Source organism: Plectropomus leopardus, chromosome 16, assembly GCF_026936395.1.
Source record: "Plectropomus leopardus strain MGB_pleo_1.0 chromosome 16, ASM2693639v1, whole genome shotgun sequence".
Classification (NCBI taxonomy): Eukaryota; Metazoa; Chordata; class Actinopteri; order Perciformes; family Serranidae; genus Plectropomus; species Plectropomus leopardus.
Genome location: NC_142191.1, coordinates 24,295,402 through 24,318,148, shown reverse-complemented (window position 1 = coordinate 24,318,148; position 22,747 = coordinate 24,295,402). Strand labels below are relative to the sequence as shown.

At 37.2% G+C, this 22,747-nt stretch overlaps 1 protein-coding gene across 2 annotated transcripts in view; it reads left to right on the top strand.

The window, feature by feature from the left end:
* The window catches only part of gtf3c2 (general transcription factor IIIC, polypeptide 2, beta), a 31,839-nt gene extending 13,918 nt beyond the window's left edge, over positions 1 to 17,921 (top strand). The window contains exons 13-22 of one of the 2 annotated variants that reach the window (XM_088089204.1): positions 3,998 to 4,029; positions 4,248 to 4,377; positions 4,617 to 4,761; positions 9,853 to 10,014; positions 10,816 to 10,894; positions 11,222 to 11,350; positions 11,511 to 11,771; positions 13,055 to 13,162; positions 15,926 to 16,157; positions 16,308 to 17,921. In XM_088089204.1, the coding sequence (XP_087945330.1) occupies positions 3,998 to 4,029; positions 4,248 to 4,377; positions 4,617 to 4,761; positions 9,853 to 10,014; positions 10,816 to 10,894; positions 11,222 to 11,350; positions 11,511 to 11,771; positions 13,055 to 13,162; positions 15,926 to 16,126 (1,247 nt within the window). In that variant the 3' untranslated portion in view covers positions 16,127 to 16,157; positions 16,308 to 17,921. Of the gene's footprint in view, positions 1 to 3,997; positions 4,030 to 4,247; positions 4,378 to 4,616; positions 4,762 to 9,852; positions 10,015 to 10,815; positions 10,895 to 11,221; positions 11,351 to 11,510; positions 11,772 to 13,054; positions 13,163 to 15,925 lie in introns of both variants that reach the window. The other variant, XM_042503236.2, reaches the window with a different exon arrangement.
* Positions 17,922 to 22,747: the final 4,826 nt, after the last annotated feature.

The window sequence follows — 22,747 nt, the reverse complement described above, 5'->3', positions numbered from 1 at the left end:
CTTTTCATCTAGCACCACTAGCCGGTCAATATTTTAATTTGTTCAATAGTTTTTCGACCAAATACTTTCAAATTTAATAACAAAACAATATCAACACTAACTGTGTATTGTGTTGGTGCACACTGGAAATGCAAAATTTACAAATAGTTATACATGAACAGAAAATATTGACAGTATTCAATATTAAAATCAATTACGGTGTTTTAAGGTAAAAATTAAAAGGTGTATGTTTGAAGAGTTATTTTTGAGTAGAAGCACATGACTCGAAATCTTTTTGAAAGATAGTCGGGTAAACTAATAATATGATAAATGTCATGTTTCATTAAACAGGTACAATACAGTGAACATAAATGACCCCAACCCCACCTTTATCCCCACGGCCGCACATAAAACAAATACAAAAAGAATCTAAAATAATAATCATAAAACGTAATTTAATAGCATTTATTATAAACATTATTATTATTGTTATTGATAATAATAATAATAATAATAATAATAATAATAATAATAATAATAATAATGATAATGATAATAATAATAATAATAATGATAATAATAATAATAATAATAATAATAATAATAATAATAAAAGCTGCAGATAATAATAAGAAAATAATTGCAGAAAAATAATTATTCTACTTTTTTTAAAAAAAGAGGTTAAGTCTATGGAAAACAAAAAACATGCAAAACAACTGCACTGTAAACTAACACAAACACTAAATATTACAGGTAGGATGTGGGCATTTCGTTAGCTTTGCAACAAATAACTCTGCTGTCACATGTGATCTTGAGCTGCTGACCTGGAGTTTATTTTGCGGGTGAAAATATGCCCTTCATCAGCTCAACTGTTCTTCAAGGCCGTGCAGGAAAATTAATTCTGAACTGGCCCAAGAGAGATGGGGGGCGGATGGAGATGGTAATGGTACATTTAACCAAATGAAAAATGACCAGTGAATCACTTCATGGCTCCTCGCTTCTTTTAGTCTGACATGACGAGCACTAAGTGAATGCAGATTAGCTATCTAACATGACCATGAGTGGGAAAAAATGTCCAGGAGATTCAGTATCAGGTGAATGGGTTAAAGGTGAAATTGGCTTGTAAAGGGTTAAAGGCTGCGTGTGTGTTTATCCCAGTCTCTCTCCACCAGACCAGAGCTGTTGGAGACAGATAATTATAAATGGCTTTTGTCTGTCCAGTCACCAGAATGAATGAGGAAATGAATGAGAAGAGGAGGCTGTTAAAGGTGCAGAAATGGAGGAGGAGGGGTGAAAAAAGACAAAAGGGAGAATGCGAGACTGCGTAGTGAACGCACATAATTTACAACGGCGTTCTCCATCAGACAAGGATCTATAATTGAAATGACAAAGAAGATGCATCACCGAGCCAGTTGTTAGTGTTGGAAGCTATGAATTTTAGGTCTAGTAGCTGACACCTCGTGTATCCAGACGCTGCCAATCATCAAGGACTCACTTGAGATTGGGTGGGTAAGAGGGGGGAGGGTCACAGGAAGGCAAAGATAAAGCACTTTAGTGTGTGTTGCACTTTTATTAACCACAGCCTGTTATCAGTCAGTTAAGGGTACATGTTTTTAATGCTAAGATTATGTTCAGGGTTTAAATTATAAGGATTTATTCATGAAGTTGTGATTGGCTTTATTTGAGGGTAACATCAGCTGTATTCATGTTCATTTATGTTCAGTAAAAAAAAAATTAAAAAATCCTGGTTATGTTGCAGATTGTTGGTCTCTAGCAAATACTCTTCCAGTCTTCCAGATCATACAACTCTGCAGCTATAGTGATGAGCAAATCTTTCCTCAACGACAAAATTATACTAGTTGCTGTTTTATTCCCCTACAACTACTTCTCACATCATACAAAATACAAAATTTATTATGTATTGCCATAGGTTAACCTTTTGAAACCTGGTGTGACATCCCTTTTGTTGTGCTGCTTTCACAAGTATTTAGTATTCGAACCCTTAGCAAACTGGTTTGATTTCTCTCAAAAACATGGGAAACAAGCAACTTGGTAAGAAATGTTCTACAAATTTCAAGAAATTTGTCGATATAGAAAAAAAGTATAAGCTAGGGGACACTGTTTATGTGGAAAAAATGCAAGGGAAAAACAAATTTTAATAATCAGAATTGCATAATTAGAATTATAAATGAGCATTTTTCCCAATTGTAACATTTCACAAGGACGATGAATTGTGAAAATAAATAGTCGATGATGAAAATAATCATTAGTTGCAGTTCTATTGTGCTGTTTTATGTAGTGTATTCACTATTCGGTGGCTGTTTTGTGCTGGCGCTGCAAAATACACAATTAAATGAAGTAATAAAATAATTTTGGTCCTTAAAGTATATTTTGATGCTAATACTTTTGTGCTGTTACTCAAGTAAAATGTGAGAGCAGTTTAGAGCAGTGTCAGACCTGCCTAAGACTCAGCTCAGTGTTGTGAAGCTGTGTTAAATAATAAGAGTTGAGTGTTCTCACTGACAGCGAGCTCGGGTTCATCCAGGGTCTGATGACTGAAAGGTGAAAGATTAGAACTTGATTTAAGACATAAGAGGCCTGTATAAAAGTATGAGTGTGTGTTTTTCAGAGGCTGAGGTGAGTTGATGGAGGGTGTGGTGAGTGAGGAGGACACTATTGATCTGAACTCTCAGTAATCTAAACTGGAGGAGGAGAGGAAACTAATGATGGGGAACAGTCTGACACCTTTTTTTTTGTTATTGGATTTTACATCCATTAAGCACAACACTGATTGTCAAGGCTGGTACAGCAGAATTACTTTTAAAGTGGTGCTTAACATCCAGCAGTTTTTAACCACATCAGGGGAGGGGTTCTAGAGCTGGTGCGTTGGTCTGTCTGACACTTTTGGTCCTATCTTATACCCATCACAAAGCAGGTGTAAGCGGCGCAACTGTCATTGCTCGTTTCAGACCGACTCATTTGTCATTTTCATGGCCAGTGCCCAAGTTGTGTAAGTAGCAAATGTGCGTGCCCATGAGTGTTTTAGAATGAGTTGTGGTCGAGCACTTTGTTGACACGTTGCTATTTTAAGACGGCAGGAAGTGATTGAGCCATTGACCAATAAAAGCCTGGTCTTGAAGGGCACATTATTCTAAAATATTCATTAAGGTGGGTTCATTAGACGCGCGGGTATGCACGGATAGGTTACGTGTGGGAAGAAAATAATACATTGTTATATACATACATGAAGAAAATATTAATTACATTCTCTAAAATCCAAACATAGCAGAGAGCAGAGCAGAGCTGCAGACCCAAATCTGTTAGTTCGTTGGCGCGTTGTTTACGACCAAGCCTGTTTGTAACCGGTTTTAACAATGTCACCTGTACAGCTGACTTTAGCAGTTTAGATGACCCGACTGTCCTGCTGTTATTGCAGACGTCTTAACTAACCACAGACACTTTCCTCATTAATGGACTCACAGTTAAGTTCAGTTTCCTCTGTAAAGCTAACAACTACAGTTTTTAGTTTTGCTGCTTAAATGTCTCATGATTTTGCTGCAGTGACATCACTGCTCTTACTGGATTACTCTCAGCAGAAAACCCCCGTGTTAATAGCAGTGTGGCAGGTGCACTAATATGTCTTATGCCAATAAGATAAGCATTTAATTCACAGCTCAGGTGGACATTCCTGCACATCCATAACATTCATGTTTTCACAGACATGATGTAAACTGTGAGTGCCACTTGACTGGTGTGTGGTGACATAAATCCACAATGCAAATATATCTAGTTTTTTGTTGTTTGCATTGATGAAGGTAAAAAAAATAGTTTAAATGATTGCTACATAAATCTTCCATATTTGTATTGAGATTTTTTGTTTTCCCAAAAGTGCTCATTGTTATGCTCATTGTTATGCTCATTGTTATGCTCATTGTTATGCTTATTGCGTCCTGTTTTTAGTTTGAATTCTCATTACCAATAAAGACTTCCCATGTGTAATAAGTGTTTCTCTCCACAGGAAAAGCCAGTGAACAGTTGCCAATATACCAGGTAGGTTCCTGTTAAAAATGCTTGCCTTTCTTCATTTCCCTCACAAAAGTCTGCCCATCCACACAATATATCATGAAATACCAGCTATACAGTAAATGTAAAGCATGTGACACTGTGCAGCAGGGAAATATAATATTCCACCCTGCTGTTTATATTATTTTTGCAGTGACATTTGTTTGTGTGTGTGTGTGTGTGTGTGCGCGCGTGTGCGTGTGCAGGCAGAAGGAGTGTTAACACTGAAGCTGGGCTCCTTCAAAGCTCCTCGCCATGAAAAGAGTGGACAGATCATGTCTATGGATTGGCTGCCTGAAAAACCACACAATGTAATCGCTATTGGATTCTATGATGGTATGAATTGATTTCTCTGAGATGCACTTGATGAATTCGTTTTGTGTTTGAAAGAACAAACAAATGCACACTCCAGATAACCTCAGGTTTAGTTGTATGCCTCTTTATTATTGTCACAGATGAAACAAACATTATTTTCCCACAAATAGTACTGGTTTTGCAAGTTTTAAGACTAGAGTTTGTTTGTTTGTTTTCTGTTTTTGTCTCATGTATTGCATTCTCTCTCTCTCTCTCTCCAGGTATAGTAGGTCTGTGGAATCTGTCCACTAAGTCAGCACTGTTGCGAGTGCGAGAGTCAAGCAGGTCACTCAGCCTGTTGCCCTATCGATGCCTCCTGGCTCATGACGGCGGCGTCCGCGCCCTGGCCTTCTGTCCCGCCTCCAGGTAGACATGCAGTCACTCAACCTGTTTTCACTATGTGCTGATAGTGCATTTACATGATGTCACATTTTTCATCATTAGTCAAGTGTGAATTTGTGATGTGTGGCATTCCAAATTTTCAACTTGATATCTATGTGTTAACCCTTTAAAACCTGAGCAAATTGGCTATATTACTTTCAAAAACATGGGAATGAAGTAATGAGGTACGAAAGAAGAAATGACCCAAAAATTAGCAAGAAATTAGACTTCCCTTTGTATGTTTATCTTTTTTGTATTTTATTCTCCATTTACTTTGGTTTGGCAGTTTTATTCACAGCCAATTAAAAGGTGGCTGGTTAAAGGCAGCTCTGGTACATGCAGCCAAAGGCAGCGCAGTAAATCCTGGCAGTAGAAAATTATGCTTAATTTTGGCAGAAAAGCTCTTGTTCCAGTTTTTTCAGGCACTAATTCAAAAAGTAAAGTACAAGGCCGGGCATGCAGCCACATACTATCCAAGCTAGCACCATTCAGATGAGGTGACCTCATTTATCTCTGCTAATCAACACCCAATGACTTCCAGGCTACAGCCTCTCTGAGCTCACATGACTTTGAGTTAGACCTTCCTTAAATATCTCTAAAGCTCAGTCTTACGGTTTGTAATATTCATCTGGCTTAAGACTTTTAGAAAAAATAGCCCAGTAGTATTGAAAGAGGAAAATATAACACCCATTTTCAGGAATAGCAAGTTTTGTTCTATAGCACATTTCAATTTCTCATTACTATTAAGATAAATTTATTTTTGAGATTTTTTTTCTCTTAAATAAAGAAATCATAAACAATATTTTGCATAACAACAGTGACTTTGTTTATGTGCACAAAATATGCCAGTCTTTGCCCTTATTCTGAAAAGGGCAGTATTTCTAAGCTGTTGACATGGCTAATAGAAATTAATATTACACTAATTTTCCTGTTTACGTGCATTTGTGCAGAGCCTGATTAACCTGCCCTAACAACATTGGCTAGGACTTTCCACCAGAGATGGACTTGTTTGACCATGCGGACGCAGCCCTGTTTCATTAACTTAACCTTCTTAAGGAGGCCAGCATTGTGATATTTGCACCAAAAACCTGTCGATATCCAAGTCTTTCATAGTTTTTAGAAGTAGGTTTGTATCTTCTTCCCATCAGAAATATGGGCCTGCATCGCTACCACAGCATGGCAAACTGTCAGTGAGTTGGTTTGTGTTATACAGAAACTGGACATGGCACAGAGCTGATGGTTAACAGGCAAAATACCGTTTTTCACAAACTGCGGTGAAAAACCCCAGTTGAGACACAAAACCAGATCATATGGACATACCCCACATGTCTTAATCATAAAATGCTACATTCTGGATTAGGCCCAATTGGGAATATTCGAACAAAATATGACGTTAACATGGCCATATCGAGTTCTGAATATTGTCAAATTCAGACTAAAAGTGGAATATTTATGTGCATTTAAGTGTGCCTATTGGTCCTTAGGATCTTTGTTGTTGTGTATTTTTTAAGCTTGTAGAAGCATGCATGCATTGAACAGAAAGGGCACCAGAGTGGAACCATGTGGAGCTCCACATCGTTTCTCACCATTTTGATGTGTAGTTACTAAATGACAAGAGCATTTTCTGAATTCTAAATATGATTTAGCCTTGTACTATGTTCCTAAATTCAACATGCGTATAACTATAACTGCACAGAGGTGAACACTGACTGGCCGGTATTTGATATGTGATAAAAGGTCATACACATTTCACTCAAACCCTCATAGAGATGGTTTCATCCCTTATTAAATGTTTTCTGTGCTCCATTACTCAGCTGATGAATGTATCGATGAGGAGATTGGTGGAGGAGTCATTTATATCACCTGTGTCTGCTACAAGGATTCACTGATGCACTGCGCAAGTCAGCACAAGGGCTAAAGCAGTGCACCGGACCAAAATTGGCAATTTATTAAAAATCTGATATTGGCTAGTCAGAGTGTCATCTAACTCTGCTATTGAGGATTTTTTTCCTAAACTGCTCCAGTACTGGTCATCTGTAAAGTCCCTAGTAAGGTAAAATCTGCAGTATCATCTCTTAAGGTGCTGACAGCCCACCTAAAAAAAAATTAATAGTATGGCTTTGGGTGTCACATCATGTAAATGTCTTCACAAAGTATTTTCTGCCTTGACATGAATACAGTTTTTCATAGAAATGCTGAGATTACAATTCTAGGAAAAATGCTGAAAAACTATTTTTGAGAACACTTTTTCTAAAAATGCATATCGACCATCAGCTGTAAATATGAGTTATCAGCATCAGCTTTCAAACTCTTGCTGAGGCTCTCTTACATCAGTTTAATTTGAGCCACAGCACCCCATTGCAACAATGACCCATCTTTAAAACATAAAATGTTTTGTCATTAACTTCTCTGTCCCCACCTGTCCTCCATAAAATTGAGGGCAGGATCAATGCTGGCAGCAGGTCTTTCATTTTTAAAATTTATCAGCTCCATCACTATTTTGAGGGGGGGAGTTAGTCAAACTACAAAAATCAATCTTTTGTCTTTTAAATTGTGCAGTAAAAAGTTAGTGAGGATTCATTGTTTTTACTGTTCATCATGGTAGGGGTGGGCAATATGCCTCTAAATAGTATCACAATATATCTGGGTATTTTTGCGATAGAGACATTCTTACCACAATGACAAAATACTGAAAAAATATTTTAGTATAACTTTCAAAACATAAAAATAGAAATTAATAAATAAAAGATTTTCTATGTTTTTATAGTATTATAGTTGCAAAGCTTCCTCTAGGATTGCACACCTTCAAGATTTTTTTTCTGTTTACATCCGCACTGCCAACAGATGTACTGTCAGCCTGCCGGCGGTTGGTATAGCAAGGTCGCTTTCATTATGATGAATCAAAAACCTGATCTATTTCTACCACCACAATATGTTCTGACTCCACTGTCAGTCCATTTGTCCATGTTTTCTTCCTTTTTTTGTGAGCTGTTGTTTGTGTTTTGTGTTGTCTGTTTAAATGGCTCATGGGTTTTTGAAAATGGCGGTCATCAGTGCTGCATTGGCTTGTGTTTGGACTAACAACCTTACACTGAGATTACTCATTGTTCATAGTTTTTTTTTTCAAAGAGTACCTACTCTGAAATAGAAGCCTAAAAACCTCAAAATGGCATTCTTGGAGGTACGATTATTTGCAGTTCTTGAGGTGCAAATGTTACAACTGGGGGGTTCTTGGAAATATGAAAATGTTTCTCTGGTCGAAAATGCCTAATGCTAGCCAACATTAACTTAGCATCCAAATGGGAGGCAGTTTAGATCATATCTCACATGTTCGTTTTGAACGTGACTTATCAGCACTTTTTCATTGTTAACAAGACTGGAAAACTACACTACAGGTTTCCTGTCCCAATAATGCAGGTGCTAACACTAAACTGCATTTAATTTTGTCTGGTTTTCTAGAGACAGATAAACTTTGAAATTGACTTAGAGTAAAATTCTGATTAAATATTTGAAGTCCAGTATGAAGTCCTCATGAAAGGGGACACTTTTTCACGCTATCATCCTGATGATTTTTGAATTACATGAATTAAATTCTTAGTCATGCAATTACAGCAGTTTAGCAATTGATATTATCATGTAGCATTCACTGGGTGTACAGCTTTTACACTTTTATTTATTGCCCTTATTGGATGAACCAGTGATCCACAAAAAAAGTACAAAGATAAGATAAGATAATCCTTTATTAGTCCCACAGTGGGGAAATTCACAATGTTACAGCAGCTATGAGGTACAACAAAAAATATAAGCAGTGAATAAAACAATACAATAGTAAAAAAAATAATCCAAATATAAAAGTACTAAAATATTAAAATATTAGATAATAAAAAACAAGGTGCGAAGTATGATTTAAAAAAACAAAGTGCAAAAACAGTAAGATAAAATAAAATTAAAAGGTACCAACTCAAATGGGAAAATTGCACTTTTGGCATAAGTACAGAATGGACCTGTTTGACCCCCTCCTAAACAATCCTGACCGAAACACCTGCAGATATACAGGAGCTTTGTATTCACAATAACTCTGAAGGTAGCCAATCATGCTATTCATTTCACTGCAGCATTGTTCACCTCTGGTCATATCTGAGACTGATTTTCCGAGTAGCCGTGTTCTTCAGTCAAATATTTCTCATTTACTGTGTTTGAGCTTCACATATTTCAGATGATTTTCTGTTGAGGCAGATGTAAAAAGGTATTAAACTAAAGTTGAACCACGTAAGTGAATAAGACGATTAATCCTCCAGAGAGAGTCGCCCTCCTGGCAAAGACTCCAGAGGACACATATCTTGTCTGGATCACTGCTTTTTAATTACACAGCCATGTTGAAAGAGATAAAACCACTTCTCTCTCTCTCTCTCTCTCTCTCTCTCTCTCTCTCTCTCTCTCTCTCTCTCTCTCTCTCTCTCTCTCTCTCTATCTCTCATTTCTACTTTTTCTTTTCTTTTTTTGTCACCTGAACAGTTTGTCATCTTTTCTCTCAACATTCAGACACCGCTGTTTTTTGTCACAATGAAATCTGCTCATATTGATTGCTCTGTTTTCATTTGTTTTATGGCAGATACCACTGTCAGATATGATCAATGTAAGGGGAATGATGCATCCCATGTCCGTGTTCGAGCTCTGCATTGCAAGTCAATTTACATATTCAGTAGAGCAGATATTCGCTCAACCCAGATACATCATCATTGGCATACGCCAACCAAAAAAATGACAAGACGTTGAAGTAAAGAAGACATTAAAAATATGTCTGACACGTTCTTACCATTTTTATAGTCTCTTCTGACGAAGAGTAAAGGCAGTTGTTTCAAACTGTGAAATGTCCTGCCCAGTTTGTTTCTTGGTCACAAGTTTTTTAAGAAAGATTAATCGCAAACTCTCAAATACAAATATTGTTATCTGCCTCAGCTGGGTTTTGATATTCAGCTATTTTTTTACATTTTTACAGATTACTCTTCACCGTGCACATGTATTTAAATTAAAAATGGTAATTGAAAATGAGCTTTTTTTCTGTTTCTTACTCAGGTACCTGTTGGTGACAGCGGGAGAAGACCGCTACATAAAGACGTGGGATCTGAGGAGACTCTATCATCCCGTCACTGTTCAGAAACGCTATCTGACCAACGAGATCTACTGGCCATTGAATGCACCTGGCCTCGTGTTGGCTCAGGAGAACGCCTACGCTGCGTAAGACAGCTTCTCTGTTTAACACAGCGTCTGTTAATAACTGGGGCTGTCAAAAACAATTTATTTTTTATTGCTGAATTTTAATTGTTAATCACTTCTCTAATCATATGTTTTCAGTTCCATTATTTTGTATTTCCAAACAATTATGAAGTCCATATTGACAAGGTAAAGCGATTCTTAGCAGACTGTCTTGATCAGGAATCAAATGACAGAAAAAAGTGCATGAGACTAGCATAACGTGGGCATATCTGCAAAGGGGAGAATCATGGGTACCCAGAGAACCCAACTTCATTGGGATATCTTGAGGTCAAAGGTTAAGGAACCCCTGTGAAATGACCATGCCATTTTTCCATCATTAACGTTTAGCCAAACTTTAGAGCATTATTTAGCCTCTTCCCTAGCTAGCATGGCACACCACTGGATTCCTTATATGTTCTAGTTTCACATGACACCAGTATCATCACTGTAGCTTTTAAACTCAGCCCAGTACCGCCTCTTAAAGACAGGAATGCCAGCCAGCAATTGACATGATAAATTTTTTTAAAAAGGTATTATGTAAAGACCTTAATCACATCAGGATTAACACATTAACGGTGACAGCCCTATAAATAACCATAAAGTATCTGATATTACCTATGGTAAATCATGACTAATAAATTGATTTTGATCTTGAAAATATTTGGGCTTCTCCTTTAAGTGCATGGAAAGAATATACTCTAGGGTCACACTAAGATTTGAATGTCTTAACATTTCTCTCCTTTCTTTCTTATTTAATTACATTGGGTTTATTGTTTTATTTAGGCATGGTTCACAAGGAGTCCATTACTTTGACCATTACATGCGTGCAATCTTCGCCATTCCCAGGACAGCCTCTCTTTGGGTGAGTGTGTTGTAATCTTCCATACTTCAGTCATTGGCATCACCTAAATCAGCCATGGAGCACAAGGTAGATTAGCTTTGCTCTTGAGAAAGTCCTTGAATTGTGTTTCCTGTTGGCGAGGATGGTTTTGGGCTTGTGTCATGGAGTGATCATTACAATCGACAGTAAGGTAATTGATACATAACTGAGCAGGTATTTGAACAGCTAGGTGGTAGGTTTGACCGAGTCACGATAAAAGGATTCTACATTTTACTTGTCTTAAAAAAATAACACAACATAGAATCGTCTAAAAATGCTGATTTTGTGTTTTTTTCTGTTTGATTGCAGTCCATATCTTACACTGACTGGTTGAACACTGTGATAACAGCAGACAGCCTTGGTGAAGTGATCCTTTCCATGCTACCTCATATAAGCACCTATCCTCAGTACATCAAACGCACGTTAGACAGACGTTTTGTAAGTTTACTCTTCTGCCAAAACATACATTTTTACTATTAAAACAGTGGCTTGAATAAAGAATTTTCAAAGATGTTGAAATACTGTCTCTGCTGACAGGATGTGAAGATAAGCCGACAGTTGTTTACATTAACGTGTTCCCCTCTCCGTGTGTCCTCAGCCCATCTACTTCACGTCTCTGGTGCCTCATGATAGAAAAGAAAATCAAGAGATAGGAGAAGAGCAGGAGGAGGGAGACGCTGCTGAAGAGCAGAAAGGAGGAGAGACAGAGGGGCCGGATGTTGGATCTGAAGAGGGGAATGAGAACAGTAATGGAAACGGAAGAGATAGAGGTAGAAAGGATCAATTTCCCCCTCTGCGGTTCCAGAAGTACAAAGAGGCTGTGAAGAAATACTTCCTTCACCATACAGACAGCAATATGGTGGGTAGATTCCAGACTCAACTCACAAAGTGCTTCACTCAAGTGACGTAAAAAAAAGTTATCACAAAGGAAATTAAATTGGGAAAAAGTCTATAAGTAAATATGAAGATCCAAATTATAAGAAAGAAAGAGAGATTTTATTAAGGCTGGGTGACAAACCTAACCTTAATTTGTTTTTGGTTCTGGCCCAAACATTTCTATTGCAGTGGTTAGCTAAAACTGTAATGTATTTTTGTTCACTTATTCTTTGATAACCATTCTTTGAGTCATTAGTTTTCCAAAATAAGACGACATTTTAGGAAACAAAAGACCATCTTAACAAGGCTTTAAAAGTGAAAAGTTTTATGTCTATTTGTAGGGTAAAAAGTCCTCAACTTAAAAAGACTTAAAAGGTTCTAAAATAAGGTATTTAAGGTCTTTATTGTCTTAAATTTACCAGAAACTTGCTTTAGATTTTAAATTAGCAAATGGTGCATTTAAGGCTGATAGAGGAAAGTTCGAATTCCAAATGAAAGTCTAACACAAACAGCAATGCACAGCCCATTTGGGCTTTTGCATAAGAAAATGCGGTATGAAAGGAAAGACCTGTCTTGAAGCAGTAAAAATGCTGAAAATATGGACTTGGACTGGTATTTATTCTTTTTTTTAGGTGTCTAAAATAAGTTTTGCTGTCAACCGCCATCCACTGCAATGCAATGCAGAGCTTCAGGGGTGGTAGTCCCACCTGTCTGTAATACATTGACTATAAATTAGTATCTCAAAAAGCCTTAAACTTACAGAAAGACTTAAGACTTAAAGGAAACCCGAACTATCCCTTTAAGTAAAATTGCCACAAGCTGTTGCCTGTAAACCGTTCTGCTTTTCTTTTTTTTTTTAAATTTTGTTAATTGATGGTGGAGTTTCTCATTGTCTGGCATCCATGTGACACGATACGCAAGAGATCTTATCGATAAAACATAATGATCATACATAAATAGCATTAAAAAGAAATGTTAAAACCCATGATGCAAGTGCACATGAAGCAATGAATGGCAGGTGGCAAAATAAACGTACAGCATCAATCAACATTAAGTTATATCAAACTCAGTTAGTCAAATCATAAATAAACAAAGTGCATATCATTTGTTCCAGTGGGTTAACAATGTAGAAAACAAGAAGATTTCAAAGAGCTTTTATTTCTGATGGTTAATTCTTCAGTTATTAGTGATGAATTAAAGAAGTTGCTGTTACATTTCTTATACTGCACATGTGACATTGTCATAATCGTCTCTTCCAACATCCAGCGGACTTTTGCAGGAGGCGAGAAGCGAGCTATATGGAAACGCATGAAAGACACAGAGATGAAGAGGAGGCTGAACTTGGACGAGAAGCCATTAGCTGCACTACACAAGGTATTTACACACACAGTGCAGGTATCAGACTCCTGCTGCAACACAACGTGAAGGAGGGAAGAGAAAGATAAACACCAAAACAAAAGAAAGCAGGGGAGAGATGGTAGTGGAGAGTCTTCCTCCTCTTTCTCGTCCTTTGATGGGCAGCTATAAAGACGGGCTGAATGTAATGATGTGTAAAATGAGAAAAATGTCACCCTCGGTGGACAGAGGGAGGGGGAGATGGAAAGCAGCCATTTGAGGATTTGATGTGTTTAATTTTAAGAGGGCCAGAGTGGAGGGTGTCACCGTGCCCTCTGGGATGAGATGATGGACGGGCACTTCATGGGACAATCTCAAAAACAAAACGCCACTGGGTTTCTGGCTGGCTTTTTGTCTAAAGGGGATAAATGGATTAGAAGGAGGAAGAGACTGACTGGAGAAGAGGAAGAGAAAAAATAAAAGAGGAGGCACACCAGGAGGATTTATAGTGATGGAGAAAGGGATTGATGAGCATCAAGAAAGAAAGAAAGAAAGAAAGAAAGGAGGTGGCTGTAATATTGACTCACTGAAAGCTACAGCTGAGTCATTCAGGATGAAAGAGTGGACAAAATAACAACTTGAATAAAAGTTGTTTTTTTTTATAATAATGTATCAAGCAGAAGTAAAACCTGTAAAAATACTTAATAATAAAACAGTTAGTTGTGATAAAGTAATTTGATTGGATAAGAGGCATTACGTGAGTGGTGGTGTACAGCACAATTACATCACAGAGACTTTAAACTATGCGTGTATCGCTTCACTCTACAAGTGTTTTAAACCTTCAATTACGTTAATCATCAATTAGTCTAAGTGTCGTTGTAGCAAACTTATTTCCAAAAATGACATTTTAGTTGAATTCTTGACGGTTAAGAAAAGGACAAGGGGAAGAAAAGAAGTCTGTGTACTTTAATACAAACCTTCAGGTCATTGCTGCTGCTACATACATAGGACAGCAAGTGCTGAAAAGGGCACCAAAACAGCTAATGATCATCAGTCATAATCATGATGATGAACTATTTAATTTTAAGGTGAAGCACAACTACAATAGCCACCATTAGACCATTATAGGCAATGTGATATACATAATTACTCAAAATAATAAAATGAATTTTGCCTCAGGGTCATTAAGTAAAACAACAAAAACAGTACAAAGCTATTACGCTCAGGGCCCCATGTGGCCAGCAGTGGCCCTGCTCTGGGGCAGCTCATACAGAATTAGCTGATGCTGCAACATATGGAGTCAGCTGTTAACTCATCAGCATCCAATGTAGGCCTATGCCACTGAAGCAACAATCGATGGATTATTTCACTGGTTGAGCAATGAATGTTAACGTACACATCAATGTACATGATGCAAAGTAGCTGGCCTACGCTAAAGTGTAGACCTACACAAAGTAACAAGCTGTTGTGCAGGAATGTTTGTGTTGCTCGTCAACAATTCAACCCTAGTCCAGTTGTAGAATTTGTGTTGCTATAGACTAATTATTGATTAAATAAACAAATTAATATTAAAGTCGCTTATTACTGTCAAAGGTATACTATGCAGGATTGTTGGTTACTGGTGGTAATCACACCCCCAGCAAAAGTGAAAGTAAAAGCTGAACTTTATTCACTGTTTTTTTGGCATTTCCCCACACTATATTTGCATTTTTTGCTCTTAGATGCCGGCTGCTTATAGTCTGGCACCTGCCTTTTAATAAAGCCCCAGCCTCACCTGAGTGCTGTGAGGGTACGTGCGCATAAATGTTCTGAACACAGAAAATAAGAGGAAAAAAAGAAAATACAGGCAGGGCAGAGTCAAAACTGATGGTTTAGATGGATATCTGAATATATAACTGAATATCAGCACAGCTGTGATAACAGCTCCATGACTGTGCTGATATTCAGTACAACAACATTCCCTCTTGTGTGATATTGCTTAAATAAGAGTCTAGCAAGGTTGATTTGATACATGGAGTCCCACAGGGATCAATACTCGGTCCATTGCTATTCAGCTTGGATATGTTGGCTCAGTGGCCAAACTAATTACACTGATGATCTAAAGTTATACCTCTCCTTTTCCTTGACACTCAAGCCCAGTATTTTTTGCCATAAATTCCAGGTATGTATTGTGTCCTTTAGAATTTTTTAATCTGACTGGATAAGCCACTGACACCGCATTTTGTGTGGTGGCTTAACGAGCTGAACGCAATGAAACTTAAAAATTTAGGCATTTTTCAACCTGTGTTTTATTCTATTATATAACTGTGTCCATTCTGGCTGTTGATAAGTGTGAGACATAAGAAATATGAATGTTCAAAACCGTGTCCATTAAAGCAAGCAGAGCAACTTATAGAAAAGTTTTTGAATTTCCGTATGTCAAATTGAATTTTCCTCATTCTGATGACCTTATCTACTTTTGTTGTGGTTGTTTTCCAGAATCTCTATTACAGAGGTGGCAGATGGGAAGTTAGCCTGATAATCATGAAAATTAGAAACAGGTTGAAAGAAATTGGAATTTCTTTCAAAGTCACTGGTTGAGTGCATCGGAGACATAAACAACTAGATGTTTTCACAACTTCCTGCAGCTTGACAATGACAAAACCAAAATTTAAGAGCTGGTTTGTACCTGTTCATTTGTGTGTGTGTGTGTGTGTGTGTGTGTGTTTGTGTTTGTGTTTGTGTTTGTGTTTGTGTGTGTTTAAGGTTTCTTATGTGAGCACAGATAAGAAACGCTTTTAATTACCTTCCTCCTCTCCTCAGGTGCGTTTCAACCCAAACATGTGCTGCCATACCTGGTTAGCAGCCGGGGGCCAGACGGGGCTGGTCAGGTTGATCTGTCTGAGGTCTATGATCAGCTCCCACGCAAAGAAGGTGATAAGTGAGAACCAGGCCCAGTTCAACGCTCTGTACTCACCAAAAGACCAGCAGGAGGCTGCCCGAACCGTGACAGACAAGCTATAGCAAGAGTTGAGCTTCACTGCAGAATCAGAAGGTGGATCACAAAAACACAGACATGCCAAAAAAAAGTAGTTTTAAGAATGATAAGGACAATAATATTTTACCGGCATAATTTTGCTATTTCAACTGGATTTCAAGTGTCCAAAGGTCATCTTATGATATAAAGCAAATGATTGATTTGCAGGTTTTGTGGGCAGCTAGATGGTACTCTTTCATGAACTCTGAACCTGCTCTTAAAATTCTGTCTGAAAGTGCTTCAGGATAATAACGAACCACAGGTAAGAGTGTACATCTATAACCTTTCCACCGCCACACTCTTGTGTTTCCACAGACTAAACACTATTTTAATTTTTTAATTTCCCACCGAATGTCTCATAGACATCATTTTTACACTTTTCCTACACCCGATTAATATGAAAAGTGACCGTGTATTTGCTTCCAAGAAGTTTGAGCCGCTGGTTGTTAAGTGCCTTGCTTCAGACGTGCCACATTAGCAGTTTCCAAATTATGATTATTGACTCCAAGTATGGCTTCTGGTTGCTCCAGTTTCTCTTATTTGACATACAAATTTCAAACATGGCAGTGAATCCAAGGCAATTGAAATGTAAAACATCAACTATCCTCAGGAAAAGTAATCAATACCTTTTGTTGTTTTTTTTTTTGTTTTTTTTTTTAAGATTGACGCTAACAACACCCTCAGGCTTTTTTTTCTCTTTCATTATTTTGGCAAAGTTTTGATTTTACAATCACTAAAACATTCCGCTGCAGTTTTTGTACATTTATGTCTTGAAATTGGTTGGCCTCACTAACAAAAGCATGCAGCACCAAGGATAGCAGTAAGTGTTTTTAACTTGTTTGTCACATTTGCACAACAATCATTTAAACATGTGTTAGCATTTTTTCCAGACTTACAGTTTTAAATCAATGCTGTCTTGTTTTATTATTTTTTACAGTGCCTTAAAGATACACTTCCTTCACCTTGCTCTTGATGATATAAAACTGAAATGTGCTGAGTTTCAAACCATCAATAGTAAACTGAGAAAATGTGTATCTTTAAGCTCATATTTGCTGCTCTCTTTTTGTAATTGCGAATGTTTTTATTTTTTATCCTGTCGAAAACAACTCAGGATATAACTGAGGGGAAATACTTGAAGTTTTGTATCGTAACTCTGCTTGATGTAATGTTTATAATGACACATTTTAGGTCTTTTTCTTCCTTGTTCCTGTCTTTACTTTCTTTAATCCTACTGTTTTTTATTTGGATTATTAAAAGATTTTTTTAAATATTTTTTTAAGGGTCCAGCGTGTAGGATTCGGGGGGTTTCTTTTGGCAGAAATGGAATCAAATATTATCAACTGTGTTTTAATTAGTTAATCATCACCTGGAAGTAAGAATTGTTTTGTTTTGTTTTTTAACTTTAGAATAAGCCGTTTATATCTACAAACGGAGTTTCAGTTCTGCAACCTCACCACTAGAGGCCCCGAAATCTTACACACCGGACCTTTGAAGTCGAACAGCTGCTGTATTGTGACATGACATAATTTATTTTTAACTATCTACAACAATCTGAAAAATGTTATTTTAAACACTTGAGCTGTCTCTTTTTTTAGAGGTTGTTTTAGACTTGCTTTCCTCAAAGTTAAATTAGGGGTTTGGAAATGTGCTTATCGGTTTTCTTACGTTTTTTCAAATTATTTGCAGACAGTTTCAGAATGATGTCAAGTAAACATGTAGTTTATTACTGACAATATTATTATAACTTGTAAATCATAAAAATTATAAAAGCATCGAAATGTACAGCAAGTGCTCTTTTGTTGCTTTTTTTTATGTTAGATAATAAATGCTTTTGTAATGATTAAAATATAGTAAGAGTGAACTTTCACTCTGTGCGGCTTTAGAATTATCAAAAACAAAATATAAAACCAAGTCCCCGTCTGAAATGTAAGTGATCTTGTTGACCTACATTATCTTTAAAATAATCCAGCCTCTTTCCATCATCTGCAATCTTTTATTTCACTTTACAAAAAAATTCTTGCCACACATAAAAATGAAATATCAAACATCACAGATGTGACATGTGGATTTATGCAATATCACCACGACACATAGACAAATAGGACCAATTGTACAAGGGAGATAAATGTATTTACACATGTACACACAAAATCATACACAGAAAATACACAATATTTGACATATTTACAACAGTCACACAGAGTATAATTGTCACGGACAGCAACAGCACAATACAGAGCATTCTCAAACATTAGACTTCCATAGTGAACAAACAGGAACTGTGTTTTTCTGGAATGAAAACTGTAAAGAAAAACTTTGGCTCCAGTCGAACACCGCAACCTGCAGAGGAGAACTTCAGTATGCATGTATATCAAAACTAGTACAGTAAAATGCATTGGTCTTTATTACATTCACTTTGATTTAACTTTGCTGTTGGGTCCTTATATATTCTCAGTTTGCATTATTTCAAAAGGAAAAAAAATGTATTTAAATATACAAGATCTCCTTAAAAATTGGTGAAAATATAGAATTTTTAAAGAAGATATCTTTTCTTTGATTAATCCTCCGCATGGCGTATCGACATTTTCTGATTGGCAGTTGAACAATAAACTTCTCACTGTACATGATATTGAAGAACAGCTAACAACCATGCAAGTATTTGGATCAGAATGGGTGTCAACGAGGCGTTTACAATGTACAATTGTCCTTTCTTTGAGAGCAACAAACAACATTAACACTTTTAATTGGAGCTGCAAAACATTACAGGCATGTTGACTGGCTTGTTGGCTTACTTAACGGATGATGAAATGGATTCTCCCTACCCAAGTCCAACGTTTTAAGTAATGCAGACCAACACTGGTTTATGTTTGTGGTCCCCACAAAGTCTCATTATGTTAATAACAACATGATCACACCCCTAGCACCACCACCAATCCAAAATATCATTAAAATCGAATCTAAAGGGCAGTTCACTATTTACTCAGCATAAGCCACCTCCTCAGAGGATGAACTCTTTACGTTCATAACAGAGTCTTTTCTTTAGTACCGTCCTCCAGCTATTTGCTCAGTTTTGCCAAAAAAAAATAACATACTGTAGCTCACTCGAGAATGTGATTTCTGAAGAAATTGAAGTGGGATTGCTGGCTGCTGAAAAACTGGTGCTGAGATGCAGTATTGCGTGGAGTGAGACTGCACTGCTTGAAGATCCGGAGGCTGTTGCTTCATGTATTGCTGGGAGCTGAATAGTGTTGCTTGATAAATGGCTCCGAGCTGCACTGCTGGACTAACTTTGTATGAAGAGTTTAAATAGATAGGGGATAAAGGGGAGGAAATAGAGTGTGAGTGTTTTGCAAGTCACAAGTAAGTCCCAGGTCTTTGCACTCAAGTCCCAAGTTTAAGTTTCGAGTCCTAACCAAGTCATTGAGCACTCTTCGCCAAATGCAATGCCATTTTAATAACAGTAATAACTAACTATGTCAATATTAACCTCAACTTCCTGTTTTTGGTTGGGTTTTTTTTGCCACACCAAATGATGAGCAAAGTTGGAAGTTGTTGCGTCTCCAATTTTTGACTTGTACACATGGCATAATGCAGTCTGTTGTTTGTTTACCACAGCATAGTTCGTCTTTGGTATCATTTTTCCCACTGCGGCTCAGTAACGCAACGATAGTTCGTCATGGTTCTCTCCTGCAACACAATTGGTCATTGATGTTGAAGTCCAAGTCCAGTTGCAAATCGTGCTTGATTTTGTCAAGTTGAGTCTAAACTCATCAAATTTGCGACTTAAGTCCACACTTGAGGTGTAATTATTTTAGAGTTGAGGTATCATTTAAGTGTTTCAGTTGGAATAAGGTTGAACCGTCAGCTGAAGTTTGCACTCTATAAGCACTGCTATGTACTTGAGAGGGTTAAGTCAATAAGAGGAATTGAGATTCCCATTTGAAAGCCAGGAGTGCTCATAAAGCCTGCCATAAGCGCTTGTTACCTTTTGGGGGCTTTTATTTTGAAAATCCAGCCTACTCCAGGGCCTCTGACTTGCAGAACAGAGATGGATGGATGGGCGGACAGCTAGACAGACAAAAGCTGGTGGAACAGAGAGACGTGGAGCAGTGGATGGATGAGTAACACTGAAGCTACAGCAGGAATGAGAGATAGATGAGATGGATGACGGCGTGAAGCTGAAACTAATCGTCCAACAAAAGGACTAAATCATTTTGTCCTCAGACCTGAGTGGAAGTAGCTGAATGCTTTTTCAGTCTGGCACTTATCTATACAGTGTGCACTATCAGACACACACTGTTCACCAATATGCACACTAAAGACAGAATTGAACACATCGTCTGATTTGCTGCAACCCAACAGACAGTCAATGGTGCTACCACCGAAAAATAGCCCTCACCAAGATCAGTTTTGAGGCTTTTTGTATGTGAAGAAACAGGTCAACCAATCATCATGCTTCCATTGAATTTTGCTCAAATCTACATATTGTCAGGACAATATCTAATTATATTTGACATAAAATACTCAAGACGGATGACATTGATTAGTAAGTAACCAAAATCCAATGTCTTCCAAACGTCTGAGGCCAACGTCATCTTGATTTAGAATAACGACATTCAGTTGTGAGGTATGGAGAACAAACCTAATGTGTCCAAAATGTTATAATGTTAACGTCCACACAACGAGAAATTCTTACATCACTGGAGATATAAAATATCATCAACTTGATTTGAATTAAAACCAAAATTTGGTGTTTGTGTCCAACAGTTTTCTGACGTCATATTGATGTCCACTGAAAGCTGGGATGTAATCAAATCGGACAAAGTACATGTCAGTAGAGAGGTCGGTCAAGTCAACATTTAGCTAAATTATACATCATAACACAGAAAAGACACTTTAGCCAGCATGATGATGTACAGTGCAGAGTAATGTTTAGAAAGAGTAGAAGACCAGTTAAAGTCATGATGCTGTAAGTGTTCAGACCAGTGTAAGGGATGAGCAGGGCTCATGGTGAAATGGGGAATTAATTTCACTTAAATATCACTTTTCTACTTCAGCGCACAAAATGCTTCAAAATTTGCCTCCAAATGAAAATGTTTGCAGGATAAGATTGTAAATATGTCATTGTTTTTGTAAGAAATTGACATTCAAACCGGTTGCTGTATCTTGTAGACATAAACATTTTGAAAGCTGCTGTGTCATTTCCACTTGGAGACAATTGTTGCCCTCTTTGTGGATTAAAAGGTGTCTTTGGATGGTTAATCATCGTATACTTCACCCTCGCCATGCTTTGTGAATCAGGACATTGACCAATTGGTAGGATTTGAGCCTTTACACCCTCAGCATGTGATCTTGCTAAGGCAACAGCCAACAAAATTAATATTTTCAGAGGTACTTTTCATGCTTTTTTACTTAGAAGACAAATTAACAAACTACAGCAATATCTGCATTTAATTTATGTTAAAAAAATTAATAAATAAATTCCAGAAAATAAAATTTAAGATATTATTTGTGACCAGCTAGTGTTACAGATGAATGTCTGACTTGCTGTGAAGAGCAGCCTGATGGAACAAAGATGGCAGTGAGCTGCAGAGTGAGCGTCCGCTAGACGGACCGTTTGGTAAAGTTCGACATTAAAGTCATCCATGTGTCCCTGATAGAACGTGACATCAGGTGCTCCATGCTAACAGTGTAGCACTGATTGTATACCCCATTCGAATATATCAGGATTTGCATTACTGCTGTGTATTAAAGTGGTATTATCGGGAAGTTACAGTAGAAAATAAGTAGTAAAGTCCTTCTATAGTCCTATAACTGGCAGTTTTTCTTAATTTATCATGAAATACTAAAAACCAGGCAGTGTTTTCAACTAGAATCAGTTACTTTCATAAAGCATCACAAACTTGGAGAGACTGGAAAACTACAATTAGTTTTCCTCTAAAGTAGTTGCATAAATATTAATTGTGCTCCATTTCTTACATTGGCATTTGGTATTTAGTTTTTTAAAGTTTAAGACATCAAATAGAAAATAAAACTAATATGTTACTCTTGCATTAACGGCCTATACGATCATCCAGTGATCCAATAAATGCTGCTTTGTCAAGATGGACCCCTGTTTCTCTTAAAGGTAATGTTCATAGTAATGCAAACTTTATGGCAGCATATTACCCAGCAGCTCTTTCACGGGCAAACTATTCTCAGTCAACTTTGTTATTAAGTTTGCAAAAAAGGTCTGTAACCTGTTTGTAACTACTGTAAACAAGCCCTGAGCTACTTGCAAGTCTGGTGAGAAAATTTTGCCATTATAGATCATTTTTCCATAAAATAAACAGTAATTTCATATATAGTACTGTAATACAATCTCAGGTTGACAAGAAGTTTGTGAGGTGGAAGAGGTCTTACGGCTCTGTTGCATATTTTTCAGGTCAAATTTCCTCAGGGCTACACTTTTTAAAATTCTTGATAGATTCATTTACAAGCCGGCAATTTAGCACTCCAGTTTCAGCCCAATTCGACTTGTGAAATTGACCCAGTATTTGGTAAAAGCTCAATGCAAACTTGAGGACTCCCTTTTATTTGGAAGAGGGACTTTATGGGAAGACTTCCAC